This window comes from Symphalangus syndactylus, chromosome 18 (genome assembly GCF_028878055.3).
Source record: "Symphalangus syndactylus isolate Jambi chromosome 18, NHGRI_mSymSyn1-v2.1_pri, whole genome shotgun sequence".
Lineage (NCBI taxonomy): Eukaryota > Metazoa > Chordata > Mammalia > Primates > Hylobatidae > Symphalangus > Symphalangus syndactylus.
The window spans coordinates 66,230,426-66,244,361 of record NC_072440.2 but is presented as its reverse complement, the minus strand read 5'-3'; the positions used below and the strand labels follow the sequence as shown (position 1 = coordinate 66,244,361).

Below are 13,936 nucleotides of genomic sequence, written 5' to 3'. Positions count from 1 at the left end.
CCCAGCTACTCGGGAGGCTGAGGCAGGAGAATGGCGTGAACCTGGGAGGCGGAGCTTGCAGTGAGCTGAGATTGTGACACTGCACTCCAGCCTGGGCAACAGAGTGAGACTCCATCTCAAAAAAAAAAAAAAAAAGAGGTGACTCACACAGCCCCCAAGAAAATACTATTCCACTCCTCAACAAGTGTGTTGTATACCAGGTACCAAGCTTCACATGTACGAGGTCCTATGGGAAACTAAAAAGGGCTGAGATAAAACATATCAGAGGCGGTGATCAACTTTAGATCAAGCAGGGAAGGATCCTCTGAGTATCTGATACTGAGCAGACAACTAAAAGAAGGAGCTAGTTATGAATACAGAGGTGGGGAGGAGTCTACTCATTTTTGAATACCTTAAACACTTGATAATAAATTGGTTAAAAAGAAAGAGCTCAGGGGCCAGGCATAGTGGCTCACATCTGTAATCCCAGTGCTTTGGAAGGCTAGTAGGGAGGATCATCTGAACCCAGGAGTTCAAGACCAGTCTGGGCAACATGGTGAAACCTCATCTCTACAAAAAACATAAAAATCAGTCAGGCGTGGTGGTGTGTGCCCGTAGTCTCAGCTACTCAGAAGGCTACGGTGGGAGGATGGTTTGAGCCTGGGAGGTCAAGGCTGCAACAAGCTATCATCATACCACTGCACTCTAACCTGGGCCACAGAGCAAGATCTTGTCTCAAAAAAAAAGCTTAGAATGTTCAAGAAGCTGAAAGACCAGAGAGGTCAGAACAGGGTAGGGGTAGGAGAAGAGGTGACTACACCAGGTCAGGGTGAGGGGCTGGGAGGGTGGGACATCTGGAGTTTTATTCTAATGCTAAGAGAAGTCACCGATTGTTCTGCAGCAGGGCAGTGGCTACACTTTAGGCCTCACCCTCACTTGTGCTGTTCAGGGAAGAAGGATGGGACTGGGAAGAGAGCAGGAGACCACAGCCCAGAATGGGCCCAGATGAGGTGGAGGCGGTGGAGGGCTAAGAGGCTGAATTGGAGAGTCCCTGCAATGGCTGTCTGGTCATAGCCAGCCTCAACTCAAAATCCCTTTTTCTCAGTGGGAGCCAGGAGACTAGACTATATACCAGCTTATGCTCTGGGAAATTGTTCCCTAGGCTCTTGGTAGAGACAGGTAACTAACCATCAGATGTCTTCTCCTCTGTCAAAACTTAGAATGCTTTCTTTTTTTTTTTTTTTTGAGACAGGGTCTTGTTCTGTGGCCCAGGTTGGAGTGCAGTAGTGTGAACGTAGCTCACTGCAGCCTCGACCTCCCAGGCTCAAGCCATCCCCCCCGCCTCAGCCACCAGAGTAGCTGGGACTACGGGTGCACACCACCACACCCAGCTGATTGTTGTATTTTTTTATGTTACCTAGGCTGGTCTCAAACTGGAGGCAGGAGAATGGCGTGAACCTGGGAGGCGGAGCTTGCAGTGAGCTGAGATTGTGACACTGCACTCCAGCCTGGGCAACAGAGTGAGACTCCATCTCAAAAAAAAAAAAAAAAAGAGGTGACTCACACAGCCCCCAAGAAAATACTATTCCACTCCTCAACAAGTGTGTTGTATACCACTCAAGCAGTCCCAGATCTCAGCCTCCCAGGGTGCTGGGATTACAGGTGTGAGCCACAGTGCCACAAGCAAGAAACTTTCTCTATCCCTTCATCAACTATGAATTACTTGGGTACAAAGCATTTCCCAAAATGGCCTAATTTAAACAACAGTGTAAAAACATGGGAGGAAGTTAAGAGTTAAAGGTATGTCCAGAATTCTAATGCAAATCTTTTTTTAAAGCAAATCTTTTTTTAACCCTATGAGCACAATAAATCAAGGCACCAAGAATCACGACTTTCAACATGAACCCTAGAGAGAAAGTGAACCCTAGAGAGAAAACAGACAAATCTGAGAACTGAGAACACCCACATCACCTAGGCAAGGCAACCTTTGCAACTGCTCCTCCCGGCTGTGGTAGGAGAATGCCCATCTCGTGCCTAATCCCTAGAACTTGTGAATATGCTACATTACATGGCAAAAGGAATTCCGCAGATGTAATTAAAATTACAAACTTTAAAATAAAGAGATTATCCTGGCTTCTCTGAGTGCACTAAACCTAATCTGAGCCCTGAAAAGCAGGATATTTTCTCTAGCTGAAATCAGACAGATGTGGCAGAAGAACTGGCCCTCGCTGGAGGGAGACACACAAAAAGCATGAGAAAGAATTCGGGCAGCTTCTGGGAACAAAGACTGACTCCTGGCTAACAGCCAGTAAGGAAAGAGGGCACCTCAGTCCTACAAGCTCAAGGAACTGAATATGGCCAACAGCATAAATGGGCTTGCAAGCAGGTTCCACCCCAGGGCATTCAGTAAGAAATGCACTCTGCCAACGTCTTGATTTCAGCCTTGATAGACCTTGATAGCAGAAGACCTAGTGGAACCTACCTGGACCTCTGACCTACAGAAACTACCAGATGATAAATGTGTGTTTTGTTTGTTTGTTTGTTTTTGAGACGGAGTCTCGCTCTGTCACCAGGCAGGAAATCAGTGGCGTGATCTCGGCTCACTGCAACCTCCGCCTCCCGGGTTCAAGCAATTCTCCTGCCTGACTCCTGAGTAGCTGAGACTACAGGTGTGCGCCATCACACCCAGCTAATTTTTGTATTTTTAGTAGAGATAGGGTTTCACCGTGTTGGCCAGGACAGGTCTCAGTCTCTTGACCTCATGATCTGCCTGGCTCAGTCTCCCAAAGTGCTGGGATTACAGGCGTGAGCCACCACTCCCGGCCAAAGGTGTGTTGTTTTAAGATGCTAAACTTGTGGTAATTCGTTAGAGCAGCAACAGAAAAATACACAAACAGCAATCTCGAAAAAAATAAAGAACTCAATTCTCCCAGAAGCAAAATAAAGCTGAGTTATGAAGTATCCAGTCACTCTCAACACCCATAAACTCCTCAATCACCCTCCCAGCCCTCTAACACTTCCCCTACCCCCATTTTCTTTGATGACAACTCACCCTTCCAGTTCTTAATTCTGGGCTTTCCCAAAGAAGAACCCTTGCCCTGGGGACTTTTCTTGCAGGAACCCTGAAGTGGGATATCTCTCAAGATTTCACCTACAGATAACTATAGTGTATCAGTAAAACACTGTTCACTGATTGTGCAATATCCCCAGAAATATCCCAAGGCTATTCTTCCCAAAGCCCATAGCTACCAACTCTACAGTCCCTACTCTTTCCACTGTACTACTGAAAGGTTTCCCAGCATTCAGCCCGGCTTCCTTCCTTCCACAATGCTTCACCCCACACCCCACCCCCCTCCATCCAGTTAGTCATCAAGAATTGTCTACATTCCCCTTCCTCTGGAATCTGTCTTCCTCTTTCAGTTTCTACCACTGTCTAATGCAGGCCTTTATAATCTCCCGCCCGACTAGGTCATGCCACAATCATTTTACGGAGTAATGTGGCAGGCAGTGAGCTAGCGGTGAGAATACAAGGATGAAAAAGGACAGGTTCCCCACTCCCTCCAAATGTTCAAACTCTCTTAATAGCTTAACTGGTCTCTCTTCTCTGTCCTGTATTCATCTCCAGGGACTCTAGGGATGTTCTCAACACTGGCATTTCACTACTCCAAAGAATGCCACATGCCAAACACAGGCTCAATTCCTTAGCACAACACCCCCACTAAAGTGCTCACCCTCATTCCATCATCTCTTGGGCTCTCTTACTCCTCCAGCCCCAGAACTCTCAGACTACAAGGTCCTCCCTCCACGCAGTAAATGCTCATGTTTCCTAACTCCTCAGCTTGGAATGGTGGCTATTTACCCTCCTACTTGTCTTTCTAGGACTCAATTTATTTGTCACCTACTCACTAGACTGCCCCTGGTCTGCTCAAGTTAACCGCCGCTTCGCAAGAAACCCCTGCAGTATACACATTACAGACTGACAAGACTGCACTGTGATGGTTCCTTTACCGACAATGCCATCCCTCAGGAAAGGGGCTGTGCCTCAGGCAAATCTGTAGCAAGCACAACACGCCAATAAGCTCAGTTAAAAACTGCTAATAGAAACAAGCAGTCGGTGGTAAGGGGCTAGAGTTCCTCTGAGCGGGGCCACTGACCCCAGCTCTTCACTCTCTCCTCCAGAAACGACGATCGCTTCCTGACAGCGGCTTCCTGCCATCCTTTGGCAAAGTCCACATTCTTTCGGGGGGGGGGGTCACCCTTAGATCCTCCGTCCCACCGCCCACACCCCAAACATCTACCTTCCCAATCTCATCTTACATCCACCCTCCTCCCATCACTTTCTTTCACCGTTGATGCGCTTTTCTGGAAGAGACCACGAAGCACCCAGCCCTGCTAAACCCACTACAGCAGGCTGCCTCTCTCCCTTTCCCTATTCAGTGTGGTTCAAAAAGCGGGGGAAAGTCTGCACCCAAAGCACACAAATGACGAATGAGAAAGCTCAAGACGATGATTCATAAGCCAGGGTTCGTTGGTTTGCAGAGCTCGGCCCCAGGAAAGCAAACGAGCGGTCCATGTCGGGAACGGAGGGGACAGACAGGGGAGGCCCGCGCCCTGGGACCCACGCAAGTCCCCGGCGCCTTCTGTCTCCCGGCGCCCTAGGTTTCTCACGGGTCCGGCCCTGGCCTCGCCCGCCACGCGAAAGAGGAAGGCCCCGCAATCCAGCCCCCTGCCCCGACCACTACTCACATTTGACTGACCAGCTTCTGCCGGAAGGCGGTGCTCCGCCAGTCGGTCTCTTGCCCCGAAACGTCCATGCCTGTTCCCCAGCTCCCGCCGCCCGTATCCCGCTCGGCCGCCACCGCCGCAGCCTCAGTCACAGAGCCAGGCCCAAACCCGGAAGCTGTCCGCAGTGCCTCGGCCGAGCCGGAAGTGAAGGGGCGCTTGTGGGAAATGGAGTCTCGCGCACAGGCCTGTGGGAAATGAAGTTCCCCGCCGGGGACGAAGCGGTCTCAGTTCCGCCCGGCTGGGAGACACAGGCCCCTCTTCCAGTGCAGCTGTAGGACACGGCAGGTGCTCCCGCAGCAGGCCCGCGCCTGACCGCCTGCGTTTTCTGCGACTCTTCAGTGTGCTGGCCTTATCTAGTCCCTGAGATCCAGACCCCTCCGGGATGCCGGGCCAAGCTGCCAGCTAACTACAGTAATGCTAGGGAGACAGTGTTTATTTATCAAATATGTGTGGGTACCTACTGTGTGCCAGTGCAACGTGATCTGCGATCTGCTTTCATGCAACTGCCTGCTAGCGCCACATCCGAAGAGCGACCAGATGGACTCTCATCACCGCTTCACTCTTCGATTTTTTGAATCTCACATCTCACCAATGGCTGTATTTGGGAGTTGGGGATGTGAGGCCCCTAAACCACGTTTATTAATTTTTAGACATGGGCTTTCCCCTTTGACCAGCAGCCATGTCCCGTTCATGGAGAACTCAGCCTAGCTAGTTGCTGGAAGCCAGATGTCAAACGAATTTGGTAGGTGAAGGTGAGCGAGCTGAAGGTGAGATGAGGTGTTATGGGGGCCTGAGAATACTTTTAGGAATGTAAAAGTTCTGCCTCCTTGGAACTATGGGGCCTTTATCTGTTACCCTGGGGAGGGAGGTGACGTGAGGAAAATCTGGAGCCCAAGTGGTCCATAAGCACCAGGTGGATACCAACCAACATGGGCCTCAGAGAGTGTGGACTGGCACCTACTGAAGCCTAAGTGCCAGGCCCCTGCTAGGCACTGTACACCCCTTACACTCCTTGTTACTGTGCCCCAGACAGGAGGTTAAGGGTGGTAGAGAGTGGGTGGGAGAGGAGTGAGCATTCTCCCCAAAGAGGCCTCTCTTGACAACAGGGTTTCAGGTCTTGTGTTGATGTGAGAGCTGTTCATGTTTTCAAACGTTTTCTGCTCTAATACTCCCAAAATTGTTTTTTTTTTTTTTTTTTTTTTTTTTTTTGAGATAGAATTTAGCCCTTGTTGGTCAGGCTGGAGTGCAATGGCGCCATCTTGGCTCACTGCAACCTCTGCCTCCCGGGTTCAAGCAGTTCTCCCACCTCAGCCTCCCCAGTAGCTGGGATTACAAGCATACCCCACCATGCCTGGCTAATTTTTGTATTTTTAGTAGAGACAGGGTTTCACCATGTTGGCCAGGCTGGTCTCGAACTCCTGACCTCAGGTGATCCACCTACCTTGGCCTCCCAAAGTACTGGGATTACAGGCATGAGCCACCGTGCCTGGTGGCAAAACTAATTTTTTTTTTTTTGAGATGGAGTCTCCCCCTGTTGCCCAGACTGGAGTGCTGTGGTGCCATCTCGGCTCACTGCAACCTCTGCCTCCCGGGTTCAAGTGATTCTCCTGCCTCAGCCTCCCGAGTAGCTGGGATTACAGGTGCCTGCCACCAAGCCCGGCTAATTTTTTGTATCCTTAGTAGAGAAAGGGTTTCACCATCTTGGCCGGGCCGAAAACTAATTTTTAAAAACTCTATCTAGAGTGATCATCTTGTCCGGGGTTGCCCAGGACATCTAAGGTTTTAGTGTTTTTTTCCTTGTTTTTTTTTTTTTTTTTTTTTTGAGACAGAGTCTCGCTCTCTCGCCCAAGCTGGAGTGCAGTGGCACGATCTCGGCTCACTGCATCCTCCGCCTCTCGGGTTCAAGTGATTCTCCTGCCTCAGCCTCCTGAGTAGCTGGGATTACAAGCACCTGGCACCACATCTGGCTAATTTTTGTATTTTTGGTGGAGACAGGGTTTCACCATGTTGGCCAGGATGTTCTTGATCTCCTGACCTGGTGATCCACCCGCCTTGGCCTCCCAAAGTGTTGGGATTACAGGCATGAGCCACCGTGCCCAGCCTTGTTTTGTTTTTTGTCTTGAGACAGAGTCTCGCTAGGTCTGCCAGGCTTGAGTGCAGTGGCGCGATCTCCGCTTACTGCAGTCTCCGCCATCCCAGGTTCAAGTGATTCTCATGCCTCAGCCTCCCCAGTAGCTGGGACTACAGGTGTGGGCCACCACGCCCGACTCATTTTTGTATTTTATTTTATTTTTTTTTTAGTAAAGATGGGGTTTCACCTTGTTGCCCAGGCTGGTCTTGAACTCCTGACAGGTGATCTGCCTGCCTCGGCCTCCCAAAGTGCTGGGATTACCGGTGTGAGCCACCGTGCCCAGCCCCAGGTTTAAGTTTTGAAAGTCCTGTGTTCTGGCTGGGCATGGTGGCTCATGCCTGTAATCCAAGCACTTTGGGAGGCCGAGGCAGGTGGATCACCTGAGGTCAGGAGTTCGAGACCAGCCTGGCCAACATAGTGAAACCCCGTCTCTACTAAAAATACAAAAGTAGTCAGGCATGGTGGTGCGTGCCTGTAATCCCAGCTACTCGGGAGGCTGAGGCACGAGAATCACTTGAACCCAGGAGGTAAAGGTTGCAGTGAGCTGAGATCATGCCATTGCACTGCAGCCTGGGCAACAAGAGCAAAACCGTCTCAAAACAAACAAACAAATGAACATGTTAATAGGATACTTAGGACAACCCTCCCCCTTCTGCACTGTGGTTCATGGAGCCTCAGACACATAATTCACAGACACAGACAGAGAGAGGCCTGGAACTTTGCCAGGAGTTTGTCATCACAATAAAATTGAGTGACTATTCCCTTTGCTGTTTTCCCCAGAGCTCTTTTTCTACTTGTCCCTGCATTGGGTTGGTGGTGCCCAGGGCAGTGATCCCTGGTGAGAGTCTGAATGGGTGACCTGGAAAGGTGGACCAAGGAAAGTAAGAGGCCACAGGAAGGTTGATCCTGAAGTGGACTTGCCCTCTCTTGACACTGTAGACCCTCCCGGGATCCCCCGTCTGGATGTTGGTGGTTTAGATGTCTGAGAATAAGTGATGGAGGAAGCCGAGGGTATGCAGAGGCCAGACCTGCATCCCACACTATGTTCTGGGGATCCTCATCTCGGGGCAGATCCTCACTGCTCATATGGCCATGTCTGTAGCCTGCGGGTTCCTGAAGGCTACCATGCCAAGGCTGGTTCCACTCAAAGGCCACATATTTCCTGGACACCATTCTGGGCTCTGCAGGAGGTAGGAGCTGGAAGCTTCCCAGGCAGCTCAAGCTTTCCCCTAGAGAGCTTAGCACGAGCCCTGCGAGCCTGTGGCTGTCTTCCTACAGCCTCACCTCCAATCTTCCTCCTTGTTTTGGCACTCAGTCCCTGGGAGGTGGTGACCTGCCCCACCTTCCATCCTAGCACCAGCCAGATGTAACTCCTCTGTGTGTTTGGCCTGGAGCCTGTAATCACTTATGTATGTGGAGGTAGGGCGAGAGTGGTTATTGTTTCTTTCTTTTTTTTTTTTTTTGAGATGCAGTCTTGCTCTGTTGCCCAGGCTGGAGTGCAGTGGTGCAATCTCGGCTCATTGCAACCTCCACCTCCCAGGTTCAAGCAATTCTCCTGCCTCAGCCTCCCAAGTAGATGGGACTACAGGAGCATGCTGCCATGCCTGGCTAATTTTTTGTATTTTAGTAGAGACAGGGTTTCACCGTGTTGCCCAGGCTGATCTCGAACTCCTGAGCTCAGGCAATCCGCCCACCTCGGCCTCCCAAAGTGCTGGGATTACAGGCATGAGCCACCATGCCTGGCAGTTATTGTTTCTAAAAGCCATGCATGGTAGAAACTTTAGAAATGCCCAAACAGTATGAATCTCATCATCCAGAGGCAGCATTGTCAATATTTTGATAAATTTTCTTGTCCTCTCTGTTTGTTTAAAAACTGTAATGGGGGCCAGGCACAGTGGTGCACACCTGTAATCCCAGCACTTTGGGAGGCCGAGATGGGCGGATCACCTGAGGTCAGGAGTTCGAGAGCACTCTGGGCAACATGGTGAAACCCCCTTTCTACTAAAAATACAAAAATTAGCTGGGCGTGGTAGCTCATGTCTGTAATCCCAGCTACTTGGGAGGCTGAAGCAGGAGGATCGCTTGAACCCAGGAGGTGGAGCTTGCAGTGAGCCGAGATGGCACCACTGCACTCAAGCATGGGTAACAGAGTGAGACTCTGTCTCAAAAAAGAAAACCGAAAAACCAAAAAAAAAAATGTAATGGATCATGCCGTAGATGCCATTTGGATCCTGTGTTGTAAACCTAATGTTAGTGCCTAAGCATTTTCATAAGTATTAATTTATTATTAACTAAAATTTTCATTAAAATTTAATTGTAATTTTGATTATAGAATTACATCATGGGTAAATCTATATACAACCAAATGTAACAGATTTAAAAGGCAATTTTAAGGCCGAGTGGGCCTGGTGGCTCATGCCTGTAATCCTAGCACTTTGGGAGGCTAAGGTGGGCGGATCACCTGAGGTCAGGAGTTTGAGACCAGCCTGGGAAAATGGTGAAACCCCATCTCTACTAAAAATACAAAAATTAGCTGGGCATGGGGGCGCGCGCCTGTAGAGGCAATAGAATTGCTTGAATCCAGGAGGTAGAGGTTGCAGTGAGCCGAGATTGCACCAGAGCCTGGTGTCACTCCAGCCTGGGTGACAGATCGAGACTCCATCTCAAAAAAAAAAAAAAAAAAGACAATTTTAAGACCAGTATCATATGTCATCTCTATGAATCTCTCACGTCTTGCTCACTCCAACATTCTTGGACATGTAAGTTGACAGTGTCATCTTGGTGCACAGTTTTAGAAATTGTCCTGAATCTAGCCTTTAGAAATGTATCCTGAGGCCGGACACAGTGGCTCATGCCTGTAATCCTGGCACTTTGGGGGGCTGAGGCAGGCAGATCACTTGAGGTCAGGAGTTTGAGACCAGCCTGGCCAACAATGCCAAACCCCATCTCTACTAAAAATAGAAAAAGTAGCCAGGTGTTGTGGCACATGCTTGTAATCCCAGCTACTCAGGAGGTTGAGGCAGGAGGAGGATCACCTGAACCCTGGAGGGGGAGGCTGCAGCGAGCAGAGATGGAGCCACTGCACTCCAAGCCTGGGCGACAGTGTGAAACTCCGTTTCCAAAAAAAAAGAAAAATAAAAGAAATGCATCCTGGGTCTGTCCATCCACTGGTGCTGATATGGTTTGGCTGTGTCCACACTGAAATCTCAACTTGAATTGTATCTCCCAGAATTCCCAGGTGTTGTGGGAGGGACCCAGGGGGAGGTAATTGAATCAAGTGGCAGGTCTTTCCCAAAAGTAAGTCTCACAAGATCTGATGGGTTTATCGGGGTTTCCGCTTTTGCTTCTTCCTCATTTTCTCTGGCCCTCACCGTGTTAAGAAGTGCTTTTCACCTCCCGCCATGATTCTGAGGCCTCCCCAGCCATGAGGGACTGTAAGTCCAATTTAACCTCTTTTACTTCCCAGTCTTGGGTATGTCTTTATCAGCAGCGTGAAGACAGAATAATACAGGTGCTGTCACGGCGGATGTTGCTTGCCAGTCAGGTGCTCCTGGACTCCAGTCTCACCATCCTGTCCTAGCGACTCGTGCACATGAAAGTGCTCATCCAGGTGGGATATGAGCCTTTTCCCCCAACAGGACAAAATATTTTGGGGTGGCAAGTATGTTAGCTTCCTGGTTTCTTTCGTTATGCTCTGAACTTTGCCAGCATTGACAGGAGGTGTGGGTTGTTCACAGGCTAAACTCCATGACTGCATTCGGGGGTCCTTGGAACTGTGGTCCGTGGTGAAGTTTTACAGCATTACCAGGAGTGTGACAAGGGTGAGGAGTTAGGACCTGGATATGAACAGAAAGAAATCTCGTCTTCCTTTGACCAAATTATCAAGGAAACAACTCAAGAGATGATCGCTTGTTCTGCTGCTGCCTTCATCACGTCCCTTCCATGTGTTCACTCTGAGATCTATGGCACAATTCACTGGGAGAGAATCCAAGTTCTGTGTACTTTGTGACACCATACTAACCATTTATCAGGAAGGGGGTGTCCTAGGATTTTTCCCAGGTCTTGTTCCTCACCTCCTAGGTGACTTTGTGGCTGTGTGACTCACTAGCCTACCACTTTGTTGATACCCATGCAATGGACAGTGGGGTTTCTACCATGAATGAAACGAAGAGTTATTCTCAAGCTGTCACAGGATTTTTTGCCAGTATGTTGACCTATCCTTTTGTGCTTGTCTCCAATCTTATGGCTGTCAACAACTGTGGTCTTGCTGGCGGATGCCCTCCTTACTCCCCAATAAATACTTCTTGGATAGATTGCTGAGGCATGCTACAAAGAAAGGAAATATGAGCCCAGGAAATAGCTTGTTTTTCCAGAGACAAGCCATTTGAGAAGAGAAGACTTTTTTTTTTTTTTTTTTTTGAGACGGAGTCTCGCTCTGTCGCCCAGGCTGGAGTGCAGTGGCGCAATCTCGGCTCACTGCAAGCTCCGCCTCCCGGGTTCACGCCATTCTCCTGCCTCAGCCTCTCCGAGTAGCTGGGACTACAGGCGCCCGCCACCACGCCCGGCTAATTTTTTGTATTTTTAGTAGAGACGGGGTTTCGCCGTGGTCTCGATCTCCTGACCTCGTGATCTGCCGCCTCGGCCTCCCAAAGTGCTGGGATTACAAGCGTGAGCCACCATGCCTGGCCGAGAAGAGAAGACTTATTGTTGTGACCTGAGAATGTTAATTTGAAGATGTGGGGCAGGGACTGTGACATTTCTATAGTTTCAGATGCACAGGATTATGGGAAAGAATGTTGATTTGTATATAATTTGGCATACTTTCTAAATAATCATTTACTCTTGGGGAAAAACAGAAATGCATCCTGGGTTTCAGGGACAAACACATTAAGGTTCTTTATATAATTTCACACATTACAGATATTACAGGATAATTTTTAAAAATAGGAGGCAGAGGTGGGAGGATTGCCTGAGCTCAGGAGTTGGAGGCTGCAGTGAGCTATGATTTCACCACTGCACTCCAACCTGGGTGACAATGAGACCCCATCTGAGGGAAAAAAAATCAAAAATAGGTAAAACTGTAACTCTTATACTAACTCATGTTAAAAAAACAAGGTTTCACCTGGGCCACAAAGCAAGACCTTATCTCTACAAAAAAATAAAATTAGCCAGATGTGGTGGCACACATCTGTAGTCCCAGCTACTCGGGAGGCTGAGGTGGGAGGATCACTTGAGCCCAGGAAGTTGAGGCTGCAGAGAGCTGAGATCGCCCCTGCACTCCAGCTTCAGTGACAAAACAAGGCCCTGTCTCAAAAAACAAAAACAAAAACAAAAACAGAAATTCCTCCCTCTTTTTTTTTTTTAAGAGACGGAGTCTCGCTCTCCCACCCAGGCTGGAGTGCAGTGGCACGATCTCGGCTCACTGCAAGCTCTGCCTCCCGGGTTCATGCCATTCTCCTGCCTCAGCCTCCCAAGTAACTGGGATTACAGGTGCCTGCCACCACGCCTGGCTAATTTTTTATATTTTTAGTGGAGATGGGGTTTCACCGTGTTAGCCAGGATGGTCTCAATCTCCTGACCTCGTGATCTGCCCACCTCTGCCTCCCACAGTGCTGGGATTACAGGTGTGAGCCACCGCGCCCGGCCCTCTTGTTTTTTTTAACTTCCATGCATCAAGCAATTCATGTTAGTTTGTTTGTTTTGAGACGGAGTCTCACTGCCACCCAAGCTGGAGTGCAGTGGTGCCATCTTGGCTCACTGCAACCTCCACCTCCCGGGTTCAAGCAATTCTTCTGCCTCAGCCTCCCAAGTAACTGGGATTACAGGCGCACGCCAGCATACTTGGCTAATTTTTTGTATTTTTAGTGGAGATGGGGTTTCACCATGTTGGCTAGGCTGGTCTCGAACTCCTGACCTCAAATGATCCCCCTGCCTTGGTCTCCCAAAGTGCTGGATTACAGGCATGGGCCACTGCGCCCAGCCATGCAATTCTTTTTTTTTTTTTTTTTTTTTTTTTGAGACGAAGTCTCATTCTGTTGCCTGGGCTGGAGTGCAGCAGCGCAATCTTAGCTCATTGCAACCTCCGCCTCCCAGGTTGAAGCAATTCTCCTGCCCCAGACACCCAAGTAGCTGAGATTACAGGCATGTACCACCATGCCCAACTAATTTTTTTTTTTTTTTTTTTTGAGATGGAGGCTTGCACTGTCTCCCAGGCTGGAGTGCAGTGGCACAATCTTGGCTCACTGCAACCTCCACCTCCCAGGTTCAAGTGATTCTCCTGCCTCAGCCTCCCAAGTAGCTGGGATTACAGGTGCCCGCCATCACACCCGGCCTTACTTTTCTATTTTTAGTAGAGACCAGGTTTCACCATATTGGCCAGGCTGGTCTTAAACTCCTGACCTCAGGTGATCCGCCTGCCTCAGCCTCCCAAACTGCTGGGACTACAGGGGTGAGCCCAGCCGCAATTCATTTTTATTGCACATTTTGCTCTTAGGTTGGATTGATAGTTTTATTATCTTTACCATTTAGTAGCGATAACATATAACTTGTTTGACTAGTCCATCAATTTTCTTTTTTTTTCTTTTCTGAAATGGAGTCTCGCTCTGTCACCCAGGCTGGAGTGCAGTGGCATGATCTCAGCTCACTGCAAGCTCCACCTCCTGGGTTCACGCCATTCTGCTGCCTCAGCCTCCCAGGTAGCTGGGGACTACAGGCGCATGCTGCCACGCCTGGCTAATTTTTTGTATTTTTAGTAGAGACGGGGTTTTGCCGTGTTAGCCAGGATGGTCTCGATCTCCTGACCTCGTGACATGCCTGCCTTGGCCTCCCAAAGTGCTGGGACTACAGGCCTGAGCCACTGCACCCGGCCTAGTCCATCAATTTTCAAACTAGCTTTATTTACTAAAGAATATTCTAGATCATGTAAACTAAAAAGCATTTGGATTAGTTTCTATTTTTCTTAAATTTTTGGTAATATTTAGCTTGTATGAATGCTCATTTACCTCCCTCTAAGACCAATAATCCTTTTAAGACACCACAGAC

At 49.1% G+C, this 13,936-nt stretch overlaps 1 protein-coding gene and 1 pseudogene across 11 annotated transcripts in view; one reads left to right on the top strand and one right to left on the bottom strand.

Annotated features, from left to right (window-relative positions):
* The window catches only part of LOC129468523 (mediator of RNA polymerase II transcription subunit 15), a 101,627-nt gene that overhangs the window by 80,776 nt on the left and 6,915 nt on the right, over positions 1 to 13,936 (bottom strand). For 2 of the 11 annotated variants that reach the window (XM_055254180.2, XM_055254184.2), the window contains exon 1: positions 4,726 to 4,926. The exons of 1 other annotated variant lie outside the window; for it this stretch is intronic. In XM_055254180.2, coding sequence (XP_055110155.2) covers positions 4,726 to 4,793 — 68 coding nt within the window. In that variant the 5' untranslated portion in view covers positions 4,794 to 4,926. Of the gene's footprint in view, positions 1 to 4,725; positions 4,945 to 13,936 lie in introns of those variants that run through there. 8 more of the 11 variants (XM_063623555.1, XM_055254186.2, XM_055254182.2 and 5 more) reach the window with 7 other exon arrangements.
* Positions 10,422 to 11,703, top strand: LOC134733427 (mitochondrial carrier homolog 2-like; annotated as a pseudogene).